The following is a 26,535-nucleotide window of genomic DNA, read 5'->3' as shown; positions in this document are numbered from 1 at the left end:
GTCCACTTGCATTCTAGGTGGTACCAGGAATCTGTGTCTCTTTTTGTTGTGTCATCTTGCTGGGTCAGCTCTGTGTGTGTGTGTGGTGCCACTCCTGGGTGAGCTGTGCTTTTTTTGCATGGGGTGGCTCGATGCGGGACACACTCCTTGCACGTGGCTCCCCTACACGGGGGACACCCCTGCATGGCATGGCACTCCTTGCGCATGCCTGTGCTGCATGTGGGCCAGCTCACCACACAGGCCAGGAGGCCGTGGGTTTGAACCCTGGACTTCCCATATGGTAGGTGGACGCTCTATCAGTTGAGCCACATCTGCTTCCCAGGGCTGTACTGTTGGGTGCATATATGTTTATAATTGTTACGTATTTTGATAATTGAAATCTTTTATCAGTATATAGCATCCTACTTTGTCCCTTTTAGGAGTTTTTGTTTTAAAGTCGATTTTGTCTTATATTTGTATAGCCACTTGGTCTCCTCTGATACCACCCCAATGGTGAGGAGAAGGGCCACCTTGTTACTGCCCAGCATGATGAATGTCATGGCTCCTTTCTCAGTCTCTTTTGACACCAATCCTGGCAGATGGCAGGGCATTTTGTTATAGCCAGTCAAGAATTGAAGCCTAAGCTCCCCACTTGGTCTTTGCTAATATGTGTGGGGTTGTGACCATAGTTTCCGTGATTTGTAGCTGGAGTAGAATGGTCGTTGTCTACGTGATTTGTAGCTGGAGTAAAATGGTCGTTGTCTAGAAGTTTTTTCTGTGTCTGTCTAGAGAGAGTACGCTTTCAGTGAGACTTTTTTTTTCCTGTAACTGCTGACATTTTGGACTTGCTGGCTCCCTTAGCTCCAAGTCTGGGGTAGATGAGGTAAAAAGAAAACCCAGGCAATTTACTACCATGTCTTTCCCTGGTCTCTAGCTACTCTACTTCTCTCCACGTATCAGTCTTCTTATGTGTGTTTTATATATAATGTCTGAGGGTTTTAGCTCTACTTAGCAAGAGGAATAAGGAAAAGTACATGTACTTCGTCTTCCTGGAAGAGGAAGTCTTTGGTTTATGCCTTTAAAAATATCTCTTTACATCATTTAGTAAGATTTTGGAAGGAAGCACACATAAATGCCTATGTTCAACCTACCATTTTAAATCAGAAGTTCTGTGTGAGGTTCTTAACCTCTCTAAGTTCACACTTCTGTTAAATAGAGGGCATAACCCCAGCCCTACCTCTTCACAGATTGTAAGAATATGAAAGTGCTTTATAGGATAAAATGTGCTTTATGACATGTTAAGATTTGTATGTGAGTAACCAAAGAAGCAGATTCCTCTTTATTTTCATTGGGGTAAGGATCTGCCTGTTGAACCCACTCAAGGAGAACAGGTAATGGTTTCATTAGAGATGTTTTATTTCAAGATATACATATATCATTTACTAGAGTCTGGTATGAATATTTTGATACATCAGAAATGTTTTTCAGTCACAACTTGTGTGCTCTGATGGAACCAGGGGGATTCTAGTAGCTGACAAACAGTTGGAAGGTAGGTTTTTGGACTTCTGATTCCTTTGCCTGAAAGCAGGAAAAGATTAATTATCTTCAGACTTTAAGGGGTAAGAACAGTGATAGGAAAGAACTGAAGCTCAAGATGTGTAAAATGCTATCTGTGTGCACATATCCTGGCCCAGATGGATTACTTCTTCAGTGGAGCTTGATAATGAGGGCACAGAGCTATCACAAGTGATGTTTGAAGACTTGCTTAGAACAATAGAGATGTCAGAAGATTTGAGGCAGGCAAATATTTCCATTTTCTAAAACAGAAAGATGTTAGATTCTGCTCAATAGGGAATTCAGCATTGATCTGGGACAAGAATCAGGAGCAGATTATTTTTAAAAGCTGCTTTGATGCTATCTTTTGTATAAGAAAGGTGGGATATATATATATGTATGTATGTACACTATACTAGACATGTGTATGTGTGTGTGTATATATGCATGCATATTGCTTGAATTTATCTGAAGAAATGCTAGAGGGATCTAAAGAAAAAAAAAAAGAAAAAATGAGGGAAAGAAATTGACAGACAAACATGGTTCCCTATAGGAGATGGATACAGAAGTAAAAAATAATTGTTTAATAATTTTTGAATTTTAAGCAATGTTAATTTATTACCCATTGAAAAATTAAAATAAGCTGTTTCGTAGTCATTTGGATGAATAAGCAGGGATCCAAAGAGTCATCAGTTTCATTAAGAACAAGCCATATCAGATCAACATCATATCTTCCTTTGGGAAGGTTTCTGGATAGGAAGAGAAAGCACAGAGGAGTGCAGTAGATCTAGTGTCTCTAGATTTTGGCAGCTTGTTCAGTACTTACAAGAGATCGGTGCACAAGTAGAGAGCTAGGCTAGATATAGGTAGGTGTAATTGCTACTGGTTGTCAATGTTTTGAGTAACGGTTTGATGGTAATCTGGAGGAGACTTTTAAGGAAAAAACACCATGGCTTACCATTAGCCTTATGTTATTTCACCTTTAACATATAAATTGGTTAAAGAATTAGCAGACCCACTTATCCAATATGTACTAGTATAAAGTTGGAAGATATAACAACTACCTTGGGTGATAGACTTAGTACCCAAAAATGGCCTTTGTATTAGAACTATGGACTAATTCTAATGAGATGAAATAACAAGGATAAGGTCATATACTTGGATATTTTTCATTTAATCAGCTTTATAGGCCCTATTCAGGGAGTCAGTAAAAGTAGGGTGTGTGAAAAAGATTTAGGTATTTTAGTGGTCAGTTAACTTAATAAGAATGTATAGTATGAAGTCACTGCCAAAAGAATAAGGAATGTAATTTTTAGCTACATTAATAGAATTATAGAAGGTGGCAGTTCTGGTCTACTCTGCATGAATCATACCAGGCCTGGAGTATTTCATTCATATCCTGGGGCCATTCTTTTAAGGAATGGACAGAACCAAGCACTTAAATATAGGAGCAGCCAAAATGATGATGTGACTAAAAACCATGCTCAGGAAAGTGGGACTGTTTAACCTGGAGAAGACTTAGATTGTAGATAATGCTAGTTTAGCAGTTTGGAAAATATAAAATGAACTAGATTTGCTCTTTTTGCTTTAAAGAGGACAGTCTAGAATCATGGGTGAGGAAGAACTGACCAGCAGTGAGGGCTGTCTGAAGATGGGCTGAGGGCCTGAGGAAGTGGCATTATTCTCAGAAAACCACTCTCAGGAGGTTGTAGCAGGGATTCAGACATAAGGTCCCTGATTGCTCTCAACCAGGCCTACTCAAAAGATCTTTTTTTCTTTTTCTTTTTTCCCCTATGTATACTTTTTCTGCAGCTTGCCATGTTTGTTTTTTTGGTGTTTGTTGTAAATTGAGTTAAAATTCACTGTTTTGTTTATTTATTTATTTTTTAAAGATTTATTTATTTATTTAATGTCCTCCCCTCCCCTGGTTGTCTGTTCTTGGTGTCTATTTGCTGCGTCTTGTTTCTTTGTCCGCTTCTGTTGTCGTCAGCGGCACGGGAAGTGTGGGCGGCGCCATTCCTGGGCAGGCTGCTCTTTCTTTTCACGCTGGGCGGCTTTCCTCACGGGGCGCACTCCTTGCGCGTGGGGCTCCCCCACGCGGGGGACACCCTTGCGTGGCACGGCACTCCTTGCGCGCATCAGCGCTGCGCATGGCCAGCTCCACACGGGTCAAGGAGGTCCAGGGTTCGAACCGCGGACCTCCCATATGGTAGACGGACGCCCCAACCACTGGGCCAAAGTCCGTTTTCCCAAAATTCACTGTTTTAAAGTGCATGTATTCACAGGTTTGTGCAACCATCACCACCACCTAATTTCAGAACATTTTCATCGCCCTGAAAGGAAATCCTGTATTCCTTACCAGTTGCCCCCCATTCTCCTCCTGGTTCCAGCCCCTGGAAAACACTAATCTATTTTTTGTCTCTGTTGACTTGCCTATTCTGGACATTTCATACAAATGGAATCACGCAGTACGTGTGATCCTTTGTGTCTGGATTCTTTCACATCACATAATGTTTTTAAAGTTGATGCATGTTGTAGCATATATCAGTACTTCACTCCTTTTTATGGATGAATAATATTCTGTTGAATGGATATACTACATTTTGTTTATCCAGTCATCAATTGATGAGCATTGGGTTGTTTCTACTTCTTGTTAAGAATAATGCTGCTAAGAACTTTTGTATGCACACTTTTGTGTGGACATGTTTTCAGTTTTTATATATGTAGTGGAACTGATATCTATGTTTAACTTTTCAAGGAACTGCCAAATTGTTTTCCATGGTGGCTGCACCATTTTATATTCCCACCAGTAATGTATGAAGATTCCAGTTCCTACATATTCTTGCCAACGTTTGTTATTTCACTTTGAGATTTGGAGTGACTCTTATGCCTGTTAAAGTTTGAGCATCACTGCCCCAGAATCACCTAAGTGTCTCTAAAGGTCTAATGAGTAACTACAGGATTAATCAATGAGTAAGACTTAGAAAAGGGAGAGAATAACTTTGGATGTAGGAAGGAGAAAGGTATCTGAGCCCAAAAGGCCTCTAGAAACCTTGGCCTTTGATAGAACTCCAGAGCCAGCCCAGATGTCAAAATGTTTCTTTTCACTACTGCCCTGGACTTCATACTTTTGCTCTGTGCATAACTCCTCTTTAAGAGTTATAAAGGAAATTTAGAGTTACAGAGAAAAGGGACAAGGGGATGAAATACTAAAGCGGAAGAAGAATTTTGCAAAGCAACTTTGGGAGAAATGAACTAATTCCAGGCCTTAGAACTGTGATTCCTTCATCTTTAAGTAAAGAAGAAGCTGAGATTTGGTTACAACGGTTTGTGGAACCACAGTGAGATTTGAGAAGTAGGAATCAATTGGCTTGAGTTGTAAATTAGAAAAATGTTGAATATTTGGATAGAGAATCAAAGAAGATAAAGAAACCTCTTTGGAAACTTATCTACAATTAGAAGGACTACCTGCATGAAACATTTGTAGTTATCATATTGCAATTCTAAGAAAGAATGGCCTGTTCAAATGATATGTAAAGAAATTAGTTATGTACAGTACTAATTTTTACTTTTTTGATATGAGAGACGTGTTACTGATATGTATTTAGAGTAGTATCTTTGTTTTCCTGAACATAAGCTACATAATGTAAGATTTTTTTTTTTTTCATGGATTTGCTTATGAATTGAGTCCTCAGTTTTCTTATTAGGCCTTAAGATCCTTCACCAGGAATTCTGCACAGGGATTTTGAGGTTAGAAGATGAAATACTTTTCTATGCTACAAAATTTCATTAACTAGGACTCCCAATAGATTTGGAATTTATTAAAATCTATAGGATATGTCTTGAAGGCCTGGCTTTCAAATGGTAGCTTTTGGATATGTTTATGAAAAAAGGGTTTTCAGCACTTTAGGCAGAGCCAAATATGAAAGTTATTGAGCTAAATACAGACCATTTAAAATATTTATTTAATAAAGCAGATCTAATAACAGTGTTTGTCAGCTCTTTGTTAATCTTGAAAGTTTAAGATGATAACACAAACCCTTCAGACTACCACTGCTTAACTCATGTGGTATAAAATGATCTGGTCTATAGTTTAATTGACTGCCCCTCCCACCCTCCTGAAAGTCAGGTTTTGACTTCTTCTCAGACTTTTATCCCAACATCCTGGGCAATAGTTGTAGGTAGCCAAGGGAACCAAAGTCTTCCCCACATCCTGCCTTTTCCTGAGTAAGCAAATGGTGACTGAGCTGCTGCCCATGATGGCTTCCAGCCTATATGTCTATGTGCATTTCTGCTTACAAGCCCGGTACTGGTCTTTTAACTAAAGTCAGGAGAAAGCCCGGGTATACCCTGGCCTGTTGCTATTGAGAACAGGAAGGAACTGTTGCCAGTGTACCCTAACTGTAAATCAGTCTCAGTTTGTGTTAAGATTTTCTCCTGACCTCTCCCACAGTTCACAGCCATTCAAACAGATCTTACCAGTGGGGTTTTACTCTAAAATCTGAGATGTTGCTTCATCATCAAGTAGTTAAAGGTAAATGCCTTGGTCTCTCTCTCCAAAGAGTGGAGAGTCTTTGGACATATATGAGGATTTCTGTAGGAACAAAATGAATAGGAATTTGGACTTGAACTAGTCAGCAAATATCTTGGTCTTTCACTCCTACTCGTGGGCATGTGGAGAACATGATCTTCTTCATTTTGGTTTCAAAGGTTTCTCTCCAGTTCTTCTGAACCCCAGGATTGCCTAAATGGAAACAAGTTCTAGAAGAGTTGATGAGACAGAAAAGCACAGGGAAGGATCTAAAACTTGAGCCCTGAAACCACTTTCTGTTCTGGAGACACTTGAATCTAGAGATGACTTCCCTCTCGCATCATCTCCTTTATCTATTATCCAAAGTAGTTGCTCTAAGCCTTTTATTTCTCCTATCAAGCCTCTTTCTCATTCATTTTCACTTGGAAGATGATCTTGCCCAAAATAGGCAAATCATTAAAATGCCCAAAATAGGCAAATCATTAAAATGCAGTATGTCTGAACTCACTCAAATTCCCTTTTTCTCTAGCTTTAAACCAATATGTATATCCATCCTTGTCTCCTTCCTGCTTGCCAGGAAAATGGTCTATCTAAAGCCAGTCCCTTTAACAGTGGTCTTAATTCCCACTCCTTCTACCTCCAGGACTTTGTTCCATCAGTTATCCTCACCCTCTCCTGTATCTTAAGGTTTCTTTTTCTGGCCCCTTCCTCTCTGCAGTGCTCAGTTCTCTCCCATCATAAACATTTCTTCCCTCAGTGTTGCTCCTCTCTTAAGTACAAAGTGTTCTGAAAGAGTAAACTGTAGTCTCTGGCTTTACTTACTCAACTTCCTTTCTTTGCAAGTCCAATTCCATTCCCTCTTTTAACCCATCTTCTCCAGAACTGCTGTTGCATAGTCTCTAGTGACTTTTTTAAAAAAATATTTTTATTTTATTTGTTTATTTATTTATCCCACCCCCACCCCCACCCACCCGTTGTCTGCTCTCTGTGTCCATTATCTGTGTGTTCTTCTTTGTCCGTTTGCATTCTTGTCAGCACCACCAGGAATCTATCTCTTTTCGTTGCATCATCTTGTTGTGTCAGCTCTCTGTGTGTGTGGCGTCACTCCTAGGCAGGTTGCATTTTTTTTTGCACAGGGTGTCTCTCCTTGTAGGGCACATTCGTTGTGCGTGCGGCTTCCGTACGCAGGGGACACTCCTGTGTGGCACGGCACTCCTTGCACTCATCAGCACTGTATGTGGAACAGCTCACCATACAGGTCAGGAGGCCCTGGGTTTGAACCCTGGACCTCCTATGTGGTAGGCGGGCGCTCTATCAGTTGAGCCGAATCTGCTACCCTCTAGTGACTTTTTAATCACCAATGCCAGTGGTCATGTTTCTACCCTTCTCCTTCCTTTCTGAGGCAATAATCATTCTTCATACCTCACTCAGAGGAAAGCTTTAATGAATTTTAACTTTGATGCTCGGGGTTCAGGTATATTCACTTGATAACTGGGAGGCTTCCTTGTTTTGGTATGTAATTTCAGATTAAAAGAGGCATCATTTATCACTTTAAATGATGGGATCTCCTTTTAGGGTGGTAGTGAGTACTGGTCTCATAGTCCAAACTTCCAGGTTTATGTGGTGACTCACATAGTATCACAAATTTTGTAGCCCTCTTGAACACTGCTCCCCTCCACTTTTTCAAAACAAAACAAAACAAAACAATTGATAAAAACACAATCTAATCTTGTCTCTATGCAAAAACCATATTACCCAGCTTATTCACTTTTTCCTTCCCTACCTTAGTTTATAATGATCTTGGGTTTTGAACATTGTCTTTACAAAGACTTGTCTGTATGGATGCTGAGATGACTATCTGGAGGTGTGAGGCAGCTTCCAGTGCCTAAGTGGAACCTGAGGTGTTGTCAAGTGCTCAATAAATATTTTTTCAGTGAATTCCAGAAGCCACGCTTAGAGATAGCATGTAGTCCCAAAAGGGGAGCTGGAAACATGACCCACCTTACATCCCACTTGGTTGGCTTGATAAGCAGTGAGCAAGTAGACAACTTGGTGTACATTTGGCTCTAGCATTCAGTTTCAAGAGAGTGCCATGGTTTATTAGCATTATGGAGTTACTACTGTACATCTGTCTTTGAATCTCAGAGGCCACTGAAAAGCTGGTTCTGACCCTGCTCTTTAGTCCTACCTCTCAACACTCTTAGTGTTGTCTCTAGGTTTTCAAATTACCTGTGTTAATGCCTCATTCTGTCCCTGTTGTGTCTGTAACTGATAATGTATCTCTCAACTCTTGTTCACAGAGAGACCTGTCAGGGCACAAGAACATTGTGGGTTACATTGATTCTAGTATCAACAACGTGAGTAGTGGCGATGTATGGGAAGTTCTCATTCTGATGGACTTCTGTAGAGGTAAGTATAGGAAGCATACCATTAAGCTCTCATTTCTCTAGCATTTTGATTGCCACGGGCATGGGGGCCATATCAATTTTTGGGCTCCACTCACTAAAGTAGGCTGTTCTTATTTTTTGTTGTTGTTGCTGTTCTGGTTTTAAAGATGGGAAACTAAGAGGTTAAAAGAATCTGCTCTCAACTCTTGATTATAATAGCAAGGAGCTGTGGCACAAAAATGCAAAGTGATAGATAATATAAAACTTCATTTTTGTTAGATCTTGGAAGGTTTGGTGCTTGTGCATGAATAAACATATATGGAATGAGAATGAACATGTTCTTTGTGATGCTTCAAAACAAATGATGAAGGCACATGATAAAGACTCAACTCCAGATAGACTAAAAAAGCAGTGCAGCTCCCCCACTCCCTCACTCCCTCACTCCTTCCCTACCCACACCACCATCCTTGGGTGATGGTGTAAAAGAATCCTTTTGGTCTAGAGGAAATGACCTACATTCACATGATGCTGCTGTTAATAGTGAAATTAAGTAGCTGAAAGCTTGAAGCTTCAAGCAGCATTTAGCTTGGGAAATCCACACTGTAGCAAAGTTTATTCAGTCAATCCCATTTCATATAAGCATTTGGAGGACTGCCACTTACAAACTTGGGTCATTGTCTCACTGTTTGGTGTCCTGTTTTGTAATCACCCTTATTTCCACTAACATTTTTCCTTGGCTTTCTAGATACTATGCATAAATTAAATTTGTTGCTAATCCTAAAAATGTGGGGTTACAGTAGTAGGTACAGCCTCCACTGTAATTATCTGATTTTGTAAAATACTACCAAATTTGAACTTGACAGTTTGTTTCCTTCTACCCATTCTTTTTTGGGCAGTAAAACTGTTAGCGACCTGGCAGCAGGAGCATCCAGGGATCTGCATAATTCATAAGTGAGGTCATCAGTGTTTTGGTTATAGAGATTAAATGTTAGTATAGAATTTCCACTGACCAAGCAGCAAGTTTTGAAGGTAGAAAGACCAGGATATTCCTAAAATGCAGATGATAAAGCTGTCCTGCTCCCTACTCCCTTTGTCAATCATGCAATCTTATTCTTACTAAAAGATGTGGCAAGCTGAGTCTGGGGCCTTACCTTATACACAGTTGGGACAGTAAAACCAGTAATGATCAGGCCATATTGTCAGTACAACTACTATTCTGGAAGACATAATATGGGCAGCTCATTTCTGGTGTGCGTTATACAATAAAGAAACTGTTTTTGACATATGAGGGCAGACCCTGGGGTATAAGGAAACAGACTTTAGGCTGTGAGTCAAGACACCTGGGTTTCAGTCCTGACTCCCAGCAGTCAGCTCAGTTGCCTTAGTCTAGGTGGCTCCCCTTGGATAGCCATTCATTCTCTGGGGCTGGGTGATGAGTCTGAATGTTGATAACTTCTTCTTTGCTCTGCATCCCTCAGGAGGCCAGGTGGTAAATCTGATGAATCAACGCCTGCAAACAGGTTTTACAGAGAATGAAGTGCTTCAGATATTTTGTGATACCTGTGAAGCTGTTGCCCGCCTGCATCAGTGCAAAACTCCTATCATTCACCGGGACCTGAAGGTAACAGATGACACTGTTCCATTAAGTGCATTCTCACTGCATATTTTCTATCTGCCCCAGGCACAGAGTAGATATTATGGGGATGTGAGAAGAGTTATAGGCATGGTCTCAAATTCTAATCTTATATTCTGCTAGGGGAGATAAAATACAAAGGACAAAAAAGAACAGGACAGTACAATTATCAATGTTATTACCTAAATTCATTAAAATCATCAAATGCCTGAATACATGTTTGTTTTGTTTTTCTTCATATACCCTTAAATTCACTTTTCCAGCATCATGAAAAGTAATATACTAATCTTAATAGTTTGTAAGCAATGGTGTTTGGCCTTAGAAGTAGATGTGGCTCAAGTGATAAGGCCTCTGCCTACTATATGGGAGGGCCCAGGTTTGATCGCTGGGGTCTCCTGCTGAGAAGGAAGAAGAGAAAGCATGCCTGTGTGGCAAGCCAGTGCCCATGTGGCAAGCTGAGTGCCCGTGTGGTGAGCTGAGTACCCATGCTGTGAGCCGAGTGCCCATGTGGGTACCTGCATGGTGTGCCAAGTGCTCACGTGGTGACCTGAGTGCCCACGAGTTCCCACGTGAGTGCCCACATGGCGAGCCCAGTGCCTGTGTGACTGCTCGCGTGGTGAGTCAGTGCCCTCATGGTGAGCCGAGTGCCCGTGCCAGTGCCCACGTGAGTGCTGGTGTGGTGAGCCAGTGCCTGTGGGGTGAACCAGTGCCCATGTGGCAAGCCAAGTGCCCATGCAGCCAGCTGAGTGCCCACGCAGTGAGCCCGTGCCTGCGCAAGTGAGTCATGCAGCCAGATGATGACACAACAAAAGAGAGACAAAGGGAGAGTCAAGGTGAAGCACAGCAGAGACCAGGAGGTGGTGCAATCGACAGGGAACCTCTTTCCACATCAGAGGTCCCCAGGATCAAATCCTGGTGAAACCTAGAGGGGAAAGATGAGAAGAGAAGACAGAAAGAGAAATAGATACAGAAGATCACACAGTGAGTGGACACAGACAGCAAAAACAGCAGGGCGGGGAAAGGGGAGAGAAAGGGAAAAAGTCTATTTCATGTTTTGAAAAAATTACTAAATCATTATTTTTTAAGCTTGCCCTACTGATTACCGTCACCTTGTGCCATGTCTTTGATTTCGAAGGCACTGACAATGTTTGTTGAATGGAATTGGCACCTGGTTAGGATTCAGCTAGCATTTATTGGACACCATGCACCTCGTACTCTATTAGACACATTACGTACACTGCATCATTGGCAGGAGGTTCTTCTTTCCATTTTATCTTTGAGGAAACAAAGGAGTAGAGAGATTGTGTGATTTGCCTGAGGTCACATAACTAGAAAGGAGCATTACCAGAATTTGAATCCACCTCTTGTGATTCTAAATTACAATTTCTTTACATTATATCTGTGTTTTGGGAAACAAGCTTCATGGCTAATAAATTGCATCAAAATCCCCTAGTATGCTGGGAAGCAGATTTGGCCCAATGGATACGCACAGTGCTGATGTGCAGAAGGAGTGCCCTACCATGCAGGGGTGTCCCCGCATAGGGGAGCCCCACGTGCAAGGAGTACGCCCCGTAAGGAGAGCCGCCTAGCGCGAAAGAAAGTGCAGCCTGCCCAGGAGTGGCACCGCACACACGGAAAGCTGACACAGCAAGATGATGCAACAAAAAGAGACAGATTCCCACAGAAGAACACACAGTGAATGTACACAGAGAGCAGACAACTGCGGGGGAGGGAGATAAATAAAAATAAATAAATAAATCTTTAAAAGAAAAAAATCCCCTAGTGTGCTTGTTAAAAACAGACTGCTAGGTTCCCCATTGAATCCATTGGATCAGAATTTTGGTTGTGGAGTCAAAGAGGCCTAGAAGTTTACACCTTAGTGAGCACTCAGGTGGTTCTTGTATACTCTAAGTTAGAAGCTCAGGCAGCACACTGTCATTTCTCTTTTTAACTTAAAAAAAAATTGAGGTATAACTATATACCATAAAATTCATCCTTTTAAAGTATACAGTTTGGTGATATTTATAAGGTTGTATAACCCATCGCCACTCTCTAATTCCAGAACGTTTCCATCACCCCTAAAAACATCCCTATCCCTATCAACAGTCACTTCCTAGTCCCTCCTCTCCCCTGCTCCTGAGGACCACAGATCTTTCTGTCTCTGTGGATTTGCCTTCTCTGGACATTTCATATATGTGGACTCATACATTATGTTACCCTTTGTGTCTGGCTTTTTTTGTTTAGCCTAATGCTTTTTTTGAAAATACATGTATCAATACTTTTTATGTTTGAGTAGTGTTCCATGGTATAAGATGTATTACCACATGGCATCGGTTGATGGATATTTAGGTTGTTTCTACTTTTTTGGCTATTATGAATCATGCTGCTCTGAACATTCGCATGCACATGTCGTGTGGACCTGTGTTCTCAGTTTTCCTGTGTATGTGACTTGGAGTAGAATGGCTGGGTCATATGGTCATGTTATGTTTAACTTTTCGAGGAATTGCCAAACTATTTACCAAAGCAGCGTGTCATTTTACATTCCCAAGAATATGAGGATTGCAGTTTCTCCACATCCTTGTCAACATTGTTATCGTCCATCTTTTTTAATATAGTTTTTCTAGAGGGTGTAAAGTGGCATATATTGGCATTTCTTTACTAAGGCAGTTAGCTTACAGGAAGAGCTCTCTCCAGCCTACCTCTCTGTCCATCGTCAGCCCTTTTTCTGAGTACAAAAAGGAGAATTCATGCCAGTGAATATTAGGGGCCTACCATAGTACAAGTACATAATTCTGTGGGGATGATACAGAACATGGCTCTCACCCTCAAGAAGCTTAAAGTATTCTTGGGGAAAGGTTTTAGATGTAATACTTAGACTTGAAACAAAATAGGTGAAATATGTAATTCTTTACAACAAAGTAATACATAGGAGAGAATCAAATAGTTTAATGTAGGGTCAGACAGTGGGACTAGGCAATGATGGTTATTCTGGAAGAAGTGGGATTTCAAATTATATGGGTGGTCACAGAGAGAATGAGGGACATCCCAGGCATAGAGCAGAGTCTGAGGGCTGCCTTGAAGGGAACAGTGAGGTGTTTGGGATGAGGCAATGGTGAAGGTCCAGTGCACAGCCCGCTGCAGAGCTGGCTGGAGTGGCTATGGACCACTGCTCTGAACAGGAGCTGACCATTCCTTCCTAGTTGCCCTGAACAGTATGTGAAATTCTTAGGCCTGTTAGCATATATTTTGAAATAGGCAGTGGTACCAAAATTCGGGGACATACCTTCTGTCCCTGCTGCCTGGGGAGAGCTGTGAGGGGCACGGAAATGGGAGAAGTGTGATGGGGTGCCACCAGCACGGTCTGGGAGTGTGGGCTGTGCCTCTGTAACTGGTGGGACCTTGGGCCTTTCTGCATTCCCATTCTCCCCACCTGTAAACTGGGGTTCAATTTTATCTTTGAACGCTGCAGTTCTATAGCTCTGTGTGACTGATACATATAGCACAAGTGCTAGGTCATTTCCTTCATATTATGAAATAAGTCTTTGTCTTGTTCTCTTCCCTGTGACCTTTGACTCCTTCATGATCCTCCCTTCTCTTGATCTCTGTGACGGCCTTCTCTCCGTTGTCCCCCTTAGCTCCTTCCCAGGCCCCTTGGATTACTCCTCAAATCACTTAGTCTCTTTGAGCCTCAGTTTCCTCACCTGTAAAATGAAGGTGATATCAGTACCTGCTCTATGAGGTGCTCTTAAGCATTAAATGAGATAAGCTTGTAAATCTCTAGGCACATCCCTGGCACAATAAATGCCTGCAAGGCAAAGAGGTGAGAGCTCATGGAGGGGGTGGAGGAGGTCATTGAGGATCGTTTTAAAGAGCACTGTTCTCATTTTCTTAAAATTTTCCTTTATTTTAACTTTTTAAACATTTTTTTGGTAAATGAGGCCTAAGTGATTATTTCATACCAGCCAATGATAACCTGTGAGGTTTAAGTATATCCAGCATATTAATGTCCTGTGAGGTCTGCCACATCGCTGTGAGGTGGTGGAGAAGTGTCACCCAGTGATGGAAACCTGGGGGACAGACAGCTCATCATCTTGCCTGGGGACGTGGAGCAGGTCAGTAGCAGGGTTAGGGCAGCAATCACTCCAGACTCTTCACTGCAGGGGACAGCCTGTGATGGTTTCAGCAGGAGGCACCTGGAGCAAACTGGAGTGACAGGGAGAGGCAGCAGCTTAAGAGAGGCTGCCGCGCTCCCTTACGCAGCCTGCCCTCAGTCCTCAGATCTTTGGCCCTCCTCAGAGTTCCTAGGAGGGAGGCGGCACAGTGCTGGGAGCACCGCGTTTGGCTCTTAGTCAGGCATCCTGCTGATCTGTCCTGAAGTGGCTCAGGAGTCTTGCAATGTTTCCCTTTCTCCTCCACCTTGGAAACCGGGGAAGTGAATAGGCAGGTCTTGGTTGTGATTGTTGTGCAGGAATTCTTCTTTGTGTTTGTTTTTTTTTTTTTTTTTGGTACAGGAATTCTTTTTTTTTTTTTTAATATTTATTTATTATTATTTTTTTAATTACATTAAAAAATATATATGAGGTCCCATTCAACCCCACCGCCCCCGCCCCCCACTCCCCCCACAGCAACACTCTCTCCCATCATCGTGATACATCCATTGCACCTGGTAAGTTCATCTCTGAGCATCACTGCACCCCATAGTCAATGGTTCACATCATAGCCCAGACTCTCTCACGTTCCATCCAGTGGGCCCTGGGGGGATCTACAGTGTCCCGTAATTGTCCGTGAAGCACTATCCAGGACAACTCCACGTCCCGAAAATGCCTCCACATCTCATCTCTTCCTCCCGTTCCCCACACCCAGCAGCCCCCATGGCTACCGTTCCCACACCCATTCCACATTTTCTCTGTGGACATTGGATTGGTTGTGTCCATTGCACACCTATGTCAAGTGAGGGCTTAGATTGCACATGGGTACTGGATGCACTCTTCCTGCTTCTAGTTGTAGACACTCTAGGCTCCATGTTGTGGTGGTTGACCTTCTTCAACTCCATGTTAGCTGAGTGGAGTAAGTCCAATAAGTCAAAGTGTAGGAGCTGAAGTCTGTTGAGGCTTTGGGCCTGGGTGTCATATTATCAGTCCAGAGATTCAAATCCCCTACATATATCTTAAACCCAGCACCAACTACAATTCCAATAAAGTAGCATGCAAGTCTTGTGAAAAGAGATCCCCTCTGAGTCCATTTCCATCACGCAGAGACACCAGCTCCAAAGAAGGGCCATCTGTCATGGCAGTGAACCCCTTCTGCCATGACCATAGAACCCGTGGGTCTCTTTATCCCTCAAAAGAACCAATACCTGGGGTTGTATCTACCTTATCTGTCTCTTAGACTCTGTTCAGTTGTACATAGGGCTATTCCTTCTGACAACCTCCAGACTCTTTTTTAGAGACTCACAGCCTTATAATCTCATTTCTCCTTTCCATTTCCCCCTTACATTAGGTCAAACAGCTTCCCGAAGTCATGTTATTATATGTAGACAGGTATATTCTGCTGTTCCGCATTGAATCTTTAATTCAAGGTCATTTTCTAGTTGCTTCTTCAGCTGGTATGTGGTAGTGATCCCTCGGTGCCAGGGAGGCTCATCCCCGGGTGTCGTGTCCCACGCTGGGGGGAATGCATCACATCTACACGCTGAGTTTGGCTGTGAGAGTGGCCACATTTGAGTAACATGAAGGCTGTCAGGAGGAAACCCCCAGGCACAATGCTACTCTAGGCCTTGTTCTTATTGCAGGTGCAAAGGCTCAAAAGTATAACCATTAGTATCAAGAGCCCACTGTTGGGCCCTCCTTCCTTCCTGGTTCTTGCCGTTGCACCTGGAGGATTGCCGCTGCTCTCCCAGGGCCCACAACAGTGACCCCCCGGCCAGGAGCCCAGTACCCCCCCAGCTGTTGTTTTTAATTGTTTCCACTATGAGTATATATAGACATTACCATATACCCTGGGCATATGCCCTGTATAACTCCCTGTCAACCATATATATCCTGTCAATAATATCCCATATCAGTATTCCTCCGCTGCCATTGTTGAACCATTCGGTACAGGAATTCTTGATGCTAATGTTTTTAGTTGTTGACGCCTGGTTACTGTTTTCTCTGAAACAGCTTTATTGAGATAAAATGCACATACCTTATAATTCACCCGTTTAAAATGTGCAATTCAATCATTTTAAGTTTATTCACATATGTATAGTGCAATCTTCACCACAGTAAATTTTAGAACATTTTCATCACCTCAGAAAGAAACCCTGTATCCTTTAGCTATCACCTTCCTATCTCCAACCCACTCCTAGCCTTAAGCAACCACCCATCTGTTTTCTGAGTCTATAAATTTCCCTATTCCGGACTTTTATATGACTGGAATCATGTAATATGTAGAGTTTTGTGACTGACTTCTTTCATTTAGTTAGCATAATGTTTTCCAGGTTCATCCATGTTGTAGCATGTATCAATGCTGTTATGCACCAAAACCAGAGAAAGATACCATAAAAGAAGAAAGCTATGGAATAATATCCCTTATGAATATAGATGCAAAAATCCTCAACAACATCCTAGCAGACCGAATCCAAAAGCATATTAAAAGGATTCCATACTGTGACCAAGTGGGATTTGTCACAAGAATGTAAGGGTGGTCCAACAAAAGAAATCAATGTAATAGAGCGATAATAGCACAAAGGGGAAAGAGCCACACAGTCATCCAGTTGATGGAAAAAGTATTGACAAAATCCAACATCCTGTCATCATAAAAACGCTCAGAAAACTAAGAATAGAAGGGAACTTCCTCAACATGATAAAGGGCGTTTATGAAAAACCTATAGCTAACATCATACCCAATGGTGAAAGACAGCCAGCCTAAGCCCTGAGATCAGAAACAACACAAGCATGCCAGCTTTCACCACCACTATTCAGCATTGTACTGGAAGTCCTAGCAAGAGCAATTAGGTACGAAAAAGAAAAAGGCATCTGATTGAAAAGGAAGAAGAAAAACTCTCTATTCACAGATGACTTGAATCCACAAGAAGGGTACAAGAGCTAATAAACAAATACTGCAAATTTGCAGGGCACATGCAAGAATTATTTATGTTTCTATACTCTGGCAATGAACAATCTAAAAAGGAAATTCAAGAAAACAATTCTATTTACAATAGTCTCCAAGAGAATGGTCAACCACCACACCAGGGAACCGAGAGTGCCTACAACTGCAAGCAGGAGAATTGCATCCATCAGCCATGTGGAATCTAAGCCCCCTCTCAGTTTAGAGGTAGAGTGGACATCGCCATCCCAGGGTCCACAAGACGGAGTTATAATACGGATTGGAGTGCACTTGCTGGTATTCTACTATAGAACTGTTGTGACTAGCAAATGGAAGAAGTTGTGTCATTGATGTGAAGATCCTCCCATGGGAGTTGATGAGGGCAGGGAAAAGGAGGAAGAGGTGTCATATGGGGCATTTTCAGGACTTGGAGCTGTTCTGAATGATATTGCAGGAACAGATGCAGGACATTGTATATCCTGCCATAACCCACTGGATAGACTGGAGGAGAGTGTGAACTACAATGTGAACTATGGTCCATGAGCTGTGGCAGCGCTCCAGGGAGTATTCACCAAATGCAATGAATGTGCCTCACTGATGAAAGGGGATGTTGACGTGGGGGGAGCGGGGGTGGGGGGTTGGGGGGTTGGGAGTGGGGTACATGGGAGCCTCTTATGTTTTTTAACGTAACATTTTGTGTGATCTATTTATCTTTTTTAAAAAAGGCAATAAAAATTTTTTTAAAGAATAAAATACATGGGAATAAATTTAACCAAGGAAATGAAAGGAAGATTTGTATAGTGAAAACTACAAAACATTGCTGAAAATTTAACAAAGACCTAAATGAAAGATATCCCCTGGAAGATTCAGTGTTGTTAAGATGGAAGTACTACTCAAAGTGATTCGATGCAATTCTACCAAAATTCAAACAGCCTTTTTTACAGAAACGAAAAGCCAATCTTCAAGTTCATATGGAATTGCAGGGGTTCCTGAATAGCCAAAACAACGTTGAAAAAGGAAGAACAAAGTAGGAGGACTCATACTTCTCAATTTTCAAAACTTGCTACATAAAGCTATCGTAATCAAAATAGTATGATAAATATATAGACACAAGACCATTTGGAGGAAGAATTGTCTCTTCAGCAAATGTTGCTGGGACAACTGGATATCTATATGCAAAAGAATGCAGTTGGACCCTTATTTCATACCATATACTAAATTAACTCAAAATGAATCAGTGACCTAAATATGAGCTAAAACTTAGAAGCATAGGAGTAAATCTTCATAACCTTGGAGTTGACAATAATTTCTTAGGTATGACACCAAAAAGCATGAGCAACAAAAGAAAAAATTAATAAATGGGACTTGATCAAAATTAAAGTCTTTTATGCAACAAAGTACATTATCAAGAGAGTGATAATTCAGCCTACAAAATGGGAGAAGAAGTATTTGCATATATTTTTTAAGTGTCTAGTATTCAGAATAAATTTTAAAACTCTTAAACTCAACATCCGAAAGAAACTCCAATTATTAAATGGGCAAAAGAATTGAATAGACCTTTTGCAAAGAAGATGAACAAATGGCCAATAAGTGCATGAAGAGATACTCAACATCATTGTTTTAGTTTACTCATTGCTAAAGCAAATACTATGTAATGGGTTGGCTTAAACAATGGAATTTTATTGTCTCACAGTTTTGAGACTAGGAAAAGTCCAAATCAAGTTATCATCAAGGCAGTGCTCTCTTCCCTAAGACTGGCATTCTAAGGCTGGATGCCAGTGATCCTTGGTCTTGGCTTTTGTGTCCCATGGCTATGTACATGACGGCCTCGCCACTTCTCTTCCTGGTTCTGTTGTCTTTCAGCTTCTAGCTGTTCCCTCTGGCTTTTTTCTCTCTTTCTGAGCTTCTCTATAAGGCCTTCACTTATAGGATTAAGACCTTTCCTGGGCCACACTTTATCTGAAGTTACCTCATCAAAAGGTCCTATTTACTAGGGTTCGCAGCTACAGGCATGGATTAAGTTTTAGAGCATATTTTTCTGGGTTACACAGCTCCAAACCACCACAGTCCTTAATCATTAAGAAAATGTAAATCAAATCACAGTGAGATACCACTCATACCCACTAGCATGGCTATAAGCAAAAAATTTGAAAATAAGATAAGTTTGAGAGAGAAATTGGAACCCTCAAACAATGATAAAAGGATGTAAAAGGGTGCTGCCGCTATGGAAAACAGTTTGGTGGTTCCTTAGAAAGTTAACAGAATTGCCATATGACTCAGCAGCTCTACTCGTAGGTATATTCCCAAAAGAATTGAAAGCAAGGATGCAAATACTTGTGCACATATGTTTATAGTAGCATTATTCACAATAGCCAAAAAAGATGGAGACAACCCAAATACCAGTCAACTGATGAATGGATAAACAAATGTGGTTTAGCCATACAATGAAATATTATTCCACCATAAAAAGGAATGACATTCTGATACAGGTACAGTATAGATAAAACTCAAACTTTATGCTAAGTGAAAGAAGCCAGGCACAAAAGGCCACATACTGTACGATTCCATTTATTAAAGAATTCCAGAATAGATAGATCCACAGAGACAAAAAGCAGAAGGAGGTTGTCAGCACCTGAGGGAAGAGGAGGATTATATAGGAAGTGAAGCTTAATGAGTGTAGCGTTTTCTTTTGGGGTGGTTAGAAAGTTTTGCAACAAGATTGTGGTGTTGGTTGTACAACATTGTGAATGTACCAAATGACACTGAAATGTACATTTTAAAATGGTTAATTTTATATTATGTGATTTTCACCTTTTTTTAAAAAGTACATGATTACCAAAACAACCCACGTGCTGCAGTGTTGGGCACATACTAAGTGATATTTCCTGCTTCTGCATCATCATTATCATTCCTGCTTTCATGCCTTTGTTCCTCTTATTCATTTGTTTCATTTATCTAAGTCCTTTACTATGTCCGAGACCCAGTGTTACCTTGTCTCCCTGTCCATGACAGCACTAGCCCCAAACATGCCCAGTCCCGTGTTTTCCATTTTCTGTGCAGTGCCAATGCTGAACACAGAGGTGCTGAGCTCCACTGACCTGTCTCCATGCCTCTCACACGGCAGGCAGCTCTCATCTCAGGGTCTTTGCACTGCCTGTCTCAGCTTGGGATGCTCTTTCCCTGGAGGTCCATAGCTGCTCCCTGGCTTTGCTATTTAAAATAACACCCCTCTTCACTGCACATTATTTAACCTTAGAAATTTTTTAAAAATAGCATCACTATCAGGACACTGTTATTTTTTTTTTTTTAATTTTTTTATTTTTTATTGACTTTGTAATAATATTACATTAAAAATATATATGTGAGGTCCCATTCAACCCCACCCCCCCACCCCCCTTTTCCCCCCCCCCCAACAACACTCGTTCCCATCATCATGACACATCCATTGGATTTGGTAAGTACATCTTTGGGCACCTCTGCACCTCATATACATTGGTTTACATCATGGCCCATACTCTCCTCTATTCCATCATGTAGGCCCTGTGAGGATTTACAATGTCCGGTGATTACCTCTGAAGCACCATCCAGGGCAGCTCCATGTCCCGAAGACGCCTCCACCTCTCATCTCTTCCTGCCTTTCCCCATACCCTTTGTCCATTATGTCCACTTTTCCCAATCCAATGCCACCTCTTCTATGTGGACACTGGATTGGTTGTGTCCATTGCACCTTTATGTCAAGAGGAGGCTCAGATTCCACCTGGATGCTGGATGCAATCCTCCCATTTTCAGTTGTAATCACTCTAGGCTCCATGGTGTGGTGGTTGTCCTTCTTCACCTCCATCTTAGCTGAGTGTGGTAAGTCCAATAAATCAGATTGTAGGTGCTGGAGTCTGTTGAGGCTCAGGATCTGGCTATCACATAGGACACTGTTATTATCCCCACCTGACCTATAAGTTCCGTGGGAGGATTGAGTTTGTTTTGTTCACTGCCTTATCCCCAGAACCTATAATAGCACTTGGCATAGAGTAGATATTCCAACCTGTCTCATTAATAAATGTATGGTAACAATATCTTACAATTCTATAAGGAGATACCCAGTTTGCTTTCACATATATTCTCTCACCTGACTTGTAACAACAGTGATGGAACTATCTGCTTCAGTTGGCAGATGAGTAGCAAGCCAAAGAGGCTTAATGATTTGCCCAAGGTCAACATTTCAAATAGTCCTTAAGTTCTTCTGACCTTCATGTACAGTGTGGTTTACATATATATGCATACATACAAACACATACATACAGTGTCACCTTTTTCTGTGTTTTTTGTTTGTTTGTTTGTTTCTGTTCAACAAACATTTTCTGTACCATGCACTATGTTAGGTGCTGGTAGAGAACACTACAGATATGATTGAGGTATGATGCCTGTCTCTAAGGAGCTTATAGTCTATTCTTACCTTTATTTTTTAAAAGTGATCATTCTTTAGAAGGCTGAAGACAAAAGAGACTACAGACTTATTGTCCTAGCCAAGTGTTTGGCTGCCATTTTACTGCCCGTAGTTAGGTCTGCACTTCAGCATACCTGTCAGCTCAACTCACCTACACAAAAATTAATCAGGATATATTACGTATAGAAGTGTCCATTATATTGGAGTTGTTAAGATCTTTTGGCAGAGTCCCTTCACTCCAGAGATTTCTGTTCTTCAAAACCTCCCTGCTCCCCCGAACTCTCTAGGAGTATATTTCCTAATTCTCTGCCCAAAGAATTCATGTATAGTTTAACAGCAAAACTGCCTACTTGCCCCAGGTCTTCAATCACTTTGAGGAGTAACTAAAATATAACAAACATAAATTCTAAAATCCTAACAGGGGAGCAGGTGTAGCTCAGTGGTTGAGTGCCTGCTTCCCATGTACAAGATCCCAGGTTCAACCCCCAGTAGCTCCTAAAAAATAACAATAATAATAAAATAAAATCCTAACCTAGTGGAGAAATTGGCGTCTGGACTTACGAGGTTCAAGTTAACTTATTGACATCGTGGAAGAATGATGTACTGAATAAACAGAGAAGGAATGACCTTTGCCTAGGAGAGGCTTCAAGAGGAGGTGGCATTTAAACTGGGTTTTAAGCTGATGATGTAATAAAAGGGTCAACTCAGACCAGCAAAATATCTCAGCCTACATGTAATATCAGGAGTTAAAAACTGCTTTTTGAACTTGAATAAAAGGGGGAAATGGAAAGGACAAATGAGTTTATATGGCTATGAGTCTCCAAAAAAGAGTTGGGAGGTCATCGGAGGGGTCACACTTACATGCACGCCTCAGCAAGGTCCCAGAGACAGCCGAAGTAGATACAACCCCAGGTACTGGTTCTCCTGAGGCCAACAGAGACCCACAGGTTCTATGGTCATGGCAGATGGCTCTGGAGTTCAGTGCCATGTCAGTGGGCCCTACTTTGGAGTTTGTGTTCCTGAGTGTGATGGAGTTGGACTCGGATGTGACTTTTCTACACATGCTTCTTCTGTCACTTTTACTGGACCTGTGGTTGGCGCTGGGGTTGGTGTATACTCAGGAGACCTGAATCTCTGGACTATCCATGTGACAGCCAGGCCCTGAGCCTCAGCAGACTTGCAACTCCTACCCTCTGGTTTATTAGACTTACCCCAGCCAGCTAACAGGGAGGTAAAGAAGGTCAACCACCATACCAGGGAGCCAAAAGTGCCTACAACTGCAAGGAGGAGAATTGTATCCATCATCCATGTGGAATCTAAGACCCCTCTCGATATAGAGTGGAGTGGACAGAGACATCCCAGGGTCCACAGGATGGAGGTGGACTTACTTAAATTGTACTGTGGAACTATTGTGATTGGTAATGGAAGAAATTGATATGGAGAAAGTGGCCACAGTAGCTCCTCGGGGTAGGGAGAGGAAGAAGAGATATGATGTGGGAGCATTTTCAGGACTTGGGGTTCTCCTGGGTGGTACTGCAGGGACAGATGCTGAACACTGTATGTCCTGCCATGGCCCACTGGGTGGACTGGGGGAGAGTGTAAACTATTATCCATGTGGTACAGCAGTGCTCCAAAATGTATTCACCAAATGCAATGAATGTCCCACGATGATGAAAAAAAAAAAAGTGAAAATCTGAAAAGAAGATAACTTAGAAATAAATTATAATAAGAGCATTGAAAAAAAAACCTGGGTTTTAAAAGATGAATGGGATTTTGGTAGTTGAGTAAGTAGATGGGGATTATTGATAGCATTCTTGAAAGAATGGAACCATGAAACAAAAGAATGGAAGCTTGTGAGTACTGTTTCTGCAGGGTTGAAAAATGTGACTTGGAAATCTAGAAAAATGGGTCCATTATGAGTCTTTGTGGAGTCTTCTCTTTTTGTCCCCTCCACTCATTTAACCTTGTTACTGTGCATCTCTTTTTGTTCCACTTTAGATGACCCCTGTTGAGACACTTGGAAGGGAATAGCTTTTAATGGGGTTACCAGAAATAACATTTTATTTATGTGACTGTAAAACTAGATTTTCACATATATTACTAAATGATATCTTGGAATGGGTGGTTGGGAATATTTTTCAGGTTGAAAATATCCTCTTGCATGACCGAGGCCACTACGTCCTGTGTGACTTTGGAAGCGCCACCAACAAATTCCAGAATCCACAAACTGAGGGAGTCAATGCAGTAGAAGATGAGATTAAGAAGTAAGCTTCTCCTTTCTTGGAATTTTGTCCATTTTCAGATCAGCAACTTTACTTTCCATTTATGACTGAGATCAGGATGGGGAGAGAATGGTGCTAACTGTGACATTCAGTTGCCCCACATCTTAGCACATCATTATTGATTTCAAGTGAGAGGTCAAGAGGGAGTTCACAAGCATTGTCAGTAGAGTAGAATGAAGGAATCTTTGATCACTCTACGGTGACCCAATGGATCATAGATAGATATTTTGATTTGCCATATCAGCCCTTAAAAGACTGAAGGTGTAAGACTTCTGGTCCAAGTCCCTGATGGATACCTAGCTACAATACCATTTGGGCTATAGAGAATGAGCAGCACAATTCACATAAATGGAAGCAGCAAGCTGTGTACCTCCTTCCTCACCACTTCCCCCAAGGCGTGTGTATGCTGTTCTCTCCTTAAACCAGAGATAAGAGGGAAATTGCCTTCCTGTTTCAGTCTTATTCCAGGAGCAAAACTCAAGTCTCTTCCTCTCACCCACCCACCCTGTCCCCCAGCCAGACCCCTGCCTCTGCTGCTCTCCAGTGCATTCCAGCTGGTAGTACATGTCTCTGTGTTGGGTCGTATTTAAAGAGATTACTAATTCTAAGAACAAACAAACAAAATAAAGTATTCGTTGATAAGGATTTACAGGAGATTTTGTCTTTTGAGGACCCAAGAAAAGAAGTTGCTTTTAGAGTTAATGTATCATAGTGTATCAGTGTCCTGGTCCTCATATAACCTAAAGATTAAAAGGACTGCTGCCGGAGGGCGACAGGTATGGCAGGGCCCTCACTTGGCACAGTAGTTGTGGCAAGGACAGCTTTTCATTTTATCTGCGCTAATATTTCATACCCTCCCAAGAAACTCGACTCTATTAATATATTTTTAAAAGTCTTTCTGCAGCCCCTGATTTTTAATTACAACATTGAGATACTTAACAGAAATGAATCTCTTGATTGTAGATACACAACGCTGTCCTACCGAGCACCAGAAATGGTTAACCTGTATAGTGGCAAAATCATCACCACGAAGGCAGACATTTGGGTAGGTGTCGACTAACTTATCTGCATCTCAGATATCAGCAGTCTAGGTTGTACCCTCCCACATTTAGTGCAGACCTGTCCTGTCATGGGTGGCCATGCTACCATATCATTGTCTGCTTATCTTTCGGGGTTATTCTTGATGTCAGGGACTAACCACTGCTTCCTGAAGCGTATCAGAAAAGATTACTTCAGAGCTCTGTGAAAATTCATGTGGACCTGCCCATTACTTAGGTACTTTTCACATAAATATTGCTAGTTCTTAAGATAAAAACAGCTGAAATACTTGTCCATTATAGGAGCAAAATTTGGTAGAAATAATGTAACTCAGGGGCTCACTAGCGACATTTCGTTCTAAATTCAAGTTTCTAATAGATTAATAGTGTATTGTTTTTATATCTGTTAAATAAATGTGGATAGTGCCAGTATCTCTCATTAAACCCATTTCAAGTTTTGGTGAATACACCGCTAGTGAGCAATCTACCTTCTTTATTTACTTAGGCTCTTGGATGTTTGTTATACAAATTATGCTACTTCACTTTGCCATTTGGAGAGAGTCAGGTGGCAATTTGTGATGGGAACTTCACAATTCCTGATAACTCTCGATATTCCCAAGACATGCACTGCCTAATTAGTAAGTATTTCAATTTCCTAGTTTGATTTTTTTATCTGTAATCTCTGGGATTGAACAAGAGGATGGAATAAAGGGATTAGATCCCAGAACTAAAGGGTTGTGTGAAAAGATAAAGAAATTAGCTGATGGTGGTTGGGAACTCAGAGCTGGGAATGGTTACGACAGTGTCTAGTTAGAGCTGTGGGTCCTTGTCCTGGATGTCAAAACTCTGTTTCACATCACAGCCAACCAGGTGAGTAGAAATCCTAACTGTTTTAAGCAGTAAAATACCACAGGGTTTGGTTGCAGTCTGTAACCAAACCACCTCCAGCATTTATTCCCAGTTTAAGGTGTTCAAGCCAAGATGACTGAAATATAAGGTTTTCTTGGATCTAGCTAGCAAGAAGAGAAGGCCCAGTCATTTCCTAAGCCATGTTGATTCTTTCCTTGGAGTTTCTACCATTTCCATTACATATTCTCTGTTCTCTTTCTCTGGTATGAAAGAGAACAGCTGACTCCTATCAAGTGATCATTTGCAAAATGATTGCAGTGCATTGGCTGGAGTGAATACATAATTAAGACTATGGAACCAGGTTTTTCCTCTCATTTAGGGATAATCACTGGATTTTTTTATTTAAAAAAGCATCTAAGCACAGTGCTTTGTTTAAAATAATCTTTTAAGATTCCCCACTTTTTTGAATTCACTGTAGCAAGCATACGTACTGATGTTTATTAACTAGATGGCAGAATAAGTAATCTTTTCACAAGCCCCTCTACTAAGATGCTAAAGAAACAGAGGTTTTATCATCTGCCCACATTGGTCAAGGCATTTATCATCTTAAATTTTAACCATTATGGGCTATAAATCCTGAGTAACCCATTTCAGCCTTGGATATGGTGTACTGTGGAATGATAGAAAAAGCAAGTGTAGGATAGAGCATCTGACAATTGTTCAAGGCCTACTTGTACCTCATTTAATTTTTAA

General features: G+C 41.4%; 1 protein-coding gene across 24 annotated transcripts in view; it reads left to right on the top strand.

The window, feature by feature from the left end:
- Positions 1-26,535, top strand: part of AAK1 (AP2 associated kinase 1) — a 177,367-nt gene that overhangs the window by 90,193 nt on the left and 60,639 nt on the right. For all 24 annotated transcript variants that reach the window (XR_011646125.1, XR_011646124.1, XM_012518216.3 and 21 more), the window contains exons 4-8: positions 8,365-8,473; positions 9,930-10,072; positions 23,757-23,878; positions 24,860-24,941; positions 25,439-25,571. Coding sequence is in view for 22 of the 24 variants with exons in the window: in XM_012518216.3 (XP_012373670.2) it covers positions 8,365-8,473; positions 9,930-10,072; positions 23,757-23,878; positions 24,860-24,941; positions 25,439-25,571 (589 nt within the window). In the remaining 2 variants the exon portion in view is untranslated. The remainder of the gene's footprint in view (positions 1-8,364; positions 8,474-9,929; positions 10,073-23,756; positions 23,879-24,859; positions 24,942-25,438; positions 25,572-26,535) is intronic.

This window comes from Dasypus novemcinctus, chromosome 17, assembly GCF_030445035.2.
Source record: "Dasypus novemcinctus isolate mDasNov1 chromosome 17, mDasNov1.1.hap2, whole genome shotgun sequence".
Lineage (NCBI taxonomy): Eukaryota > Metazoa > Chordata > Mammalia > Cingulata > Dasypodidae > Dasypus > Dasypus novemcinctus.
The sequence above is the reverse complement of the archived record's forward strand: the minus strand, read 5'-3'. Positions and strand labels throughout refer to the sequence as shown.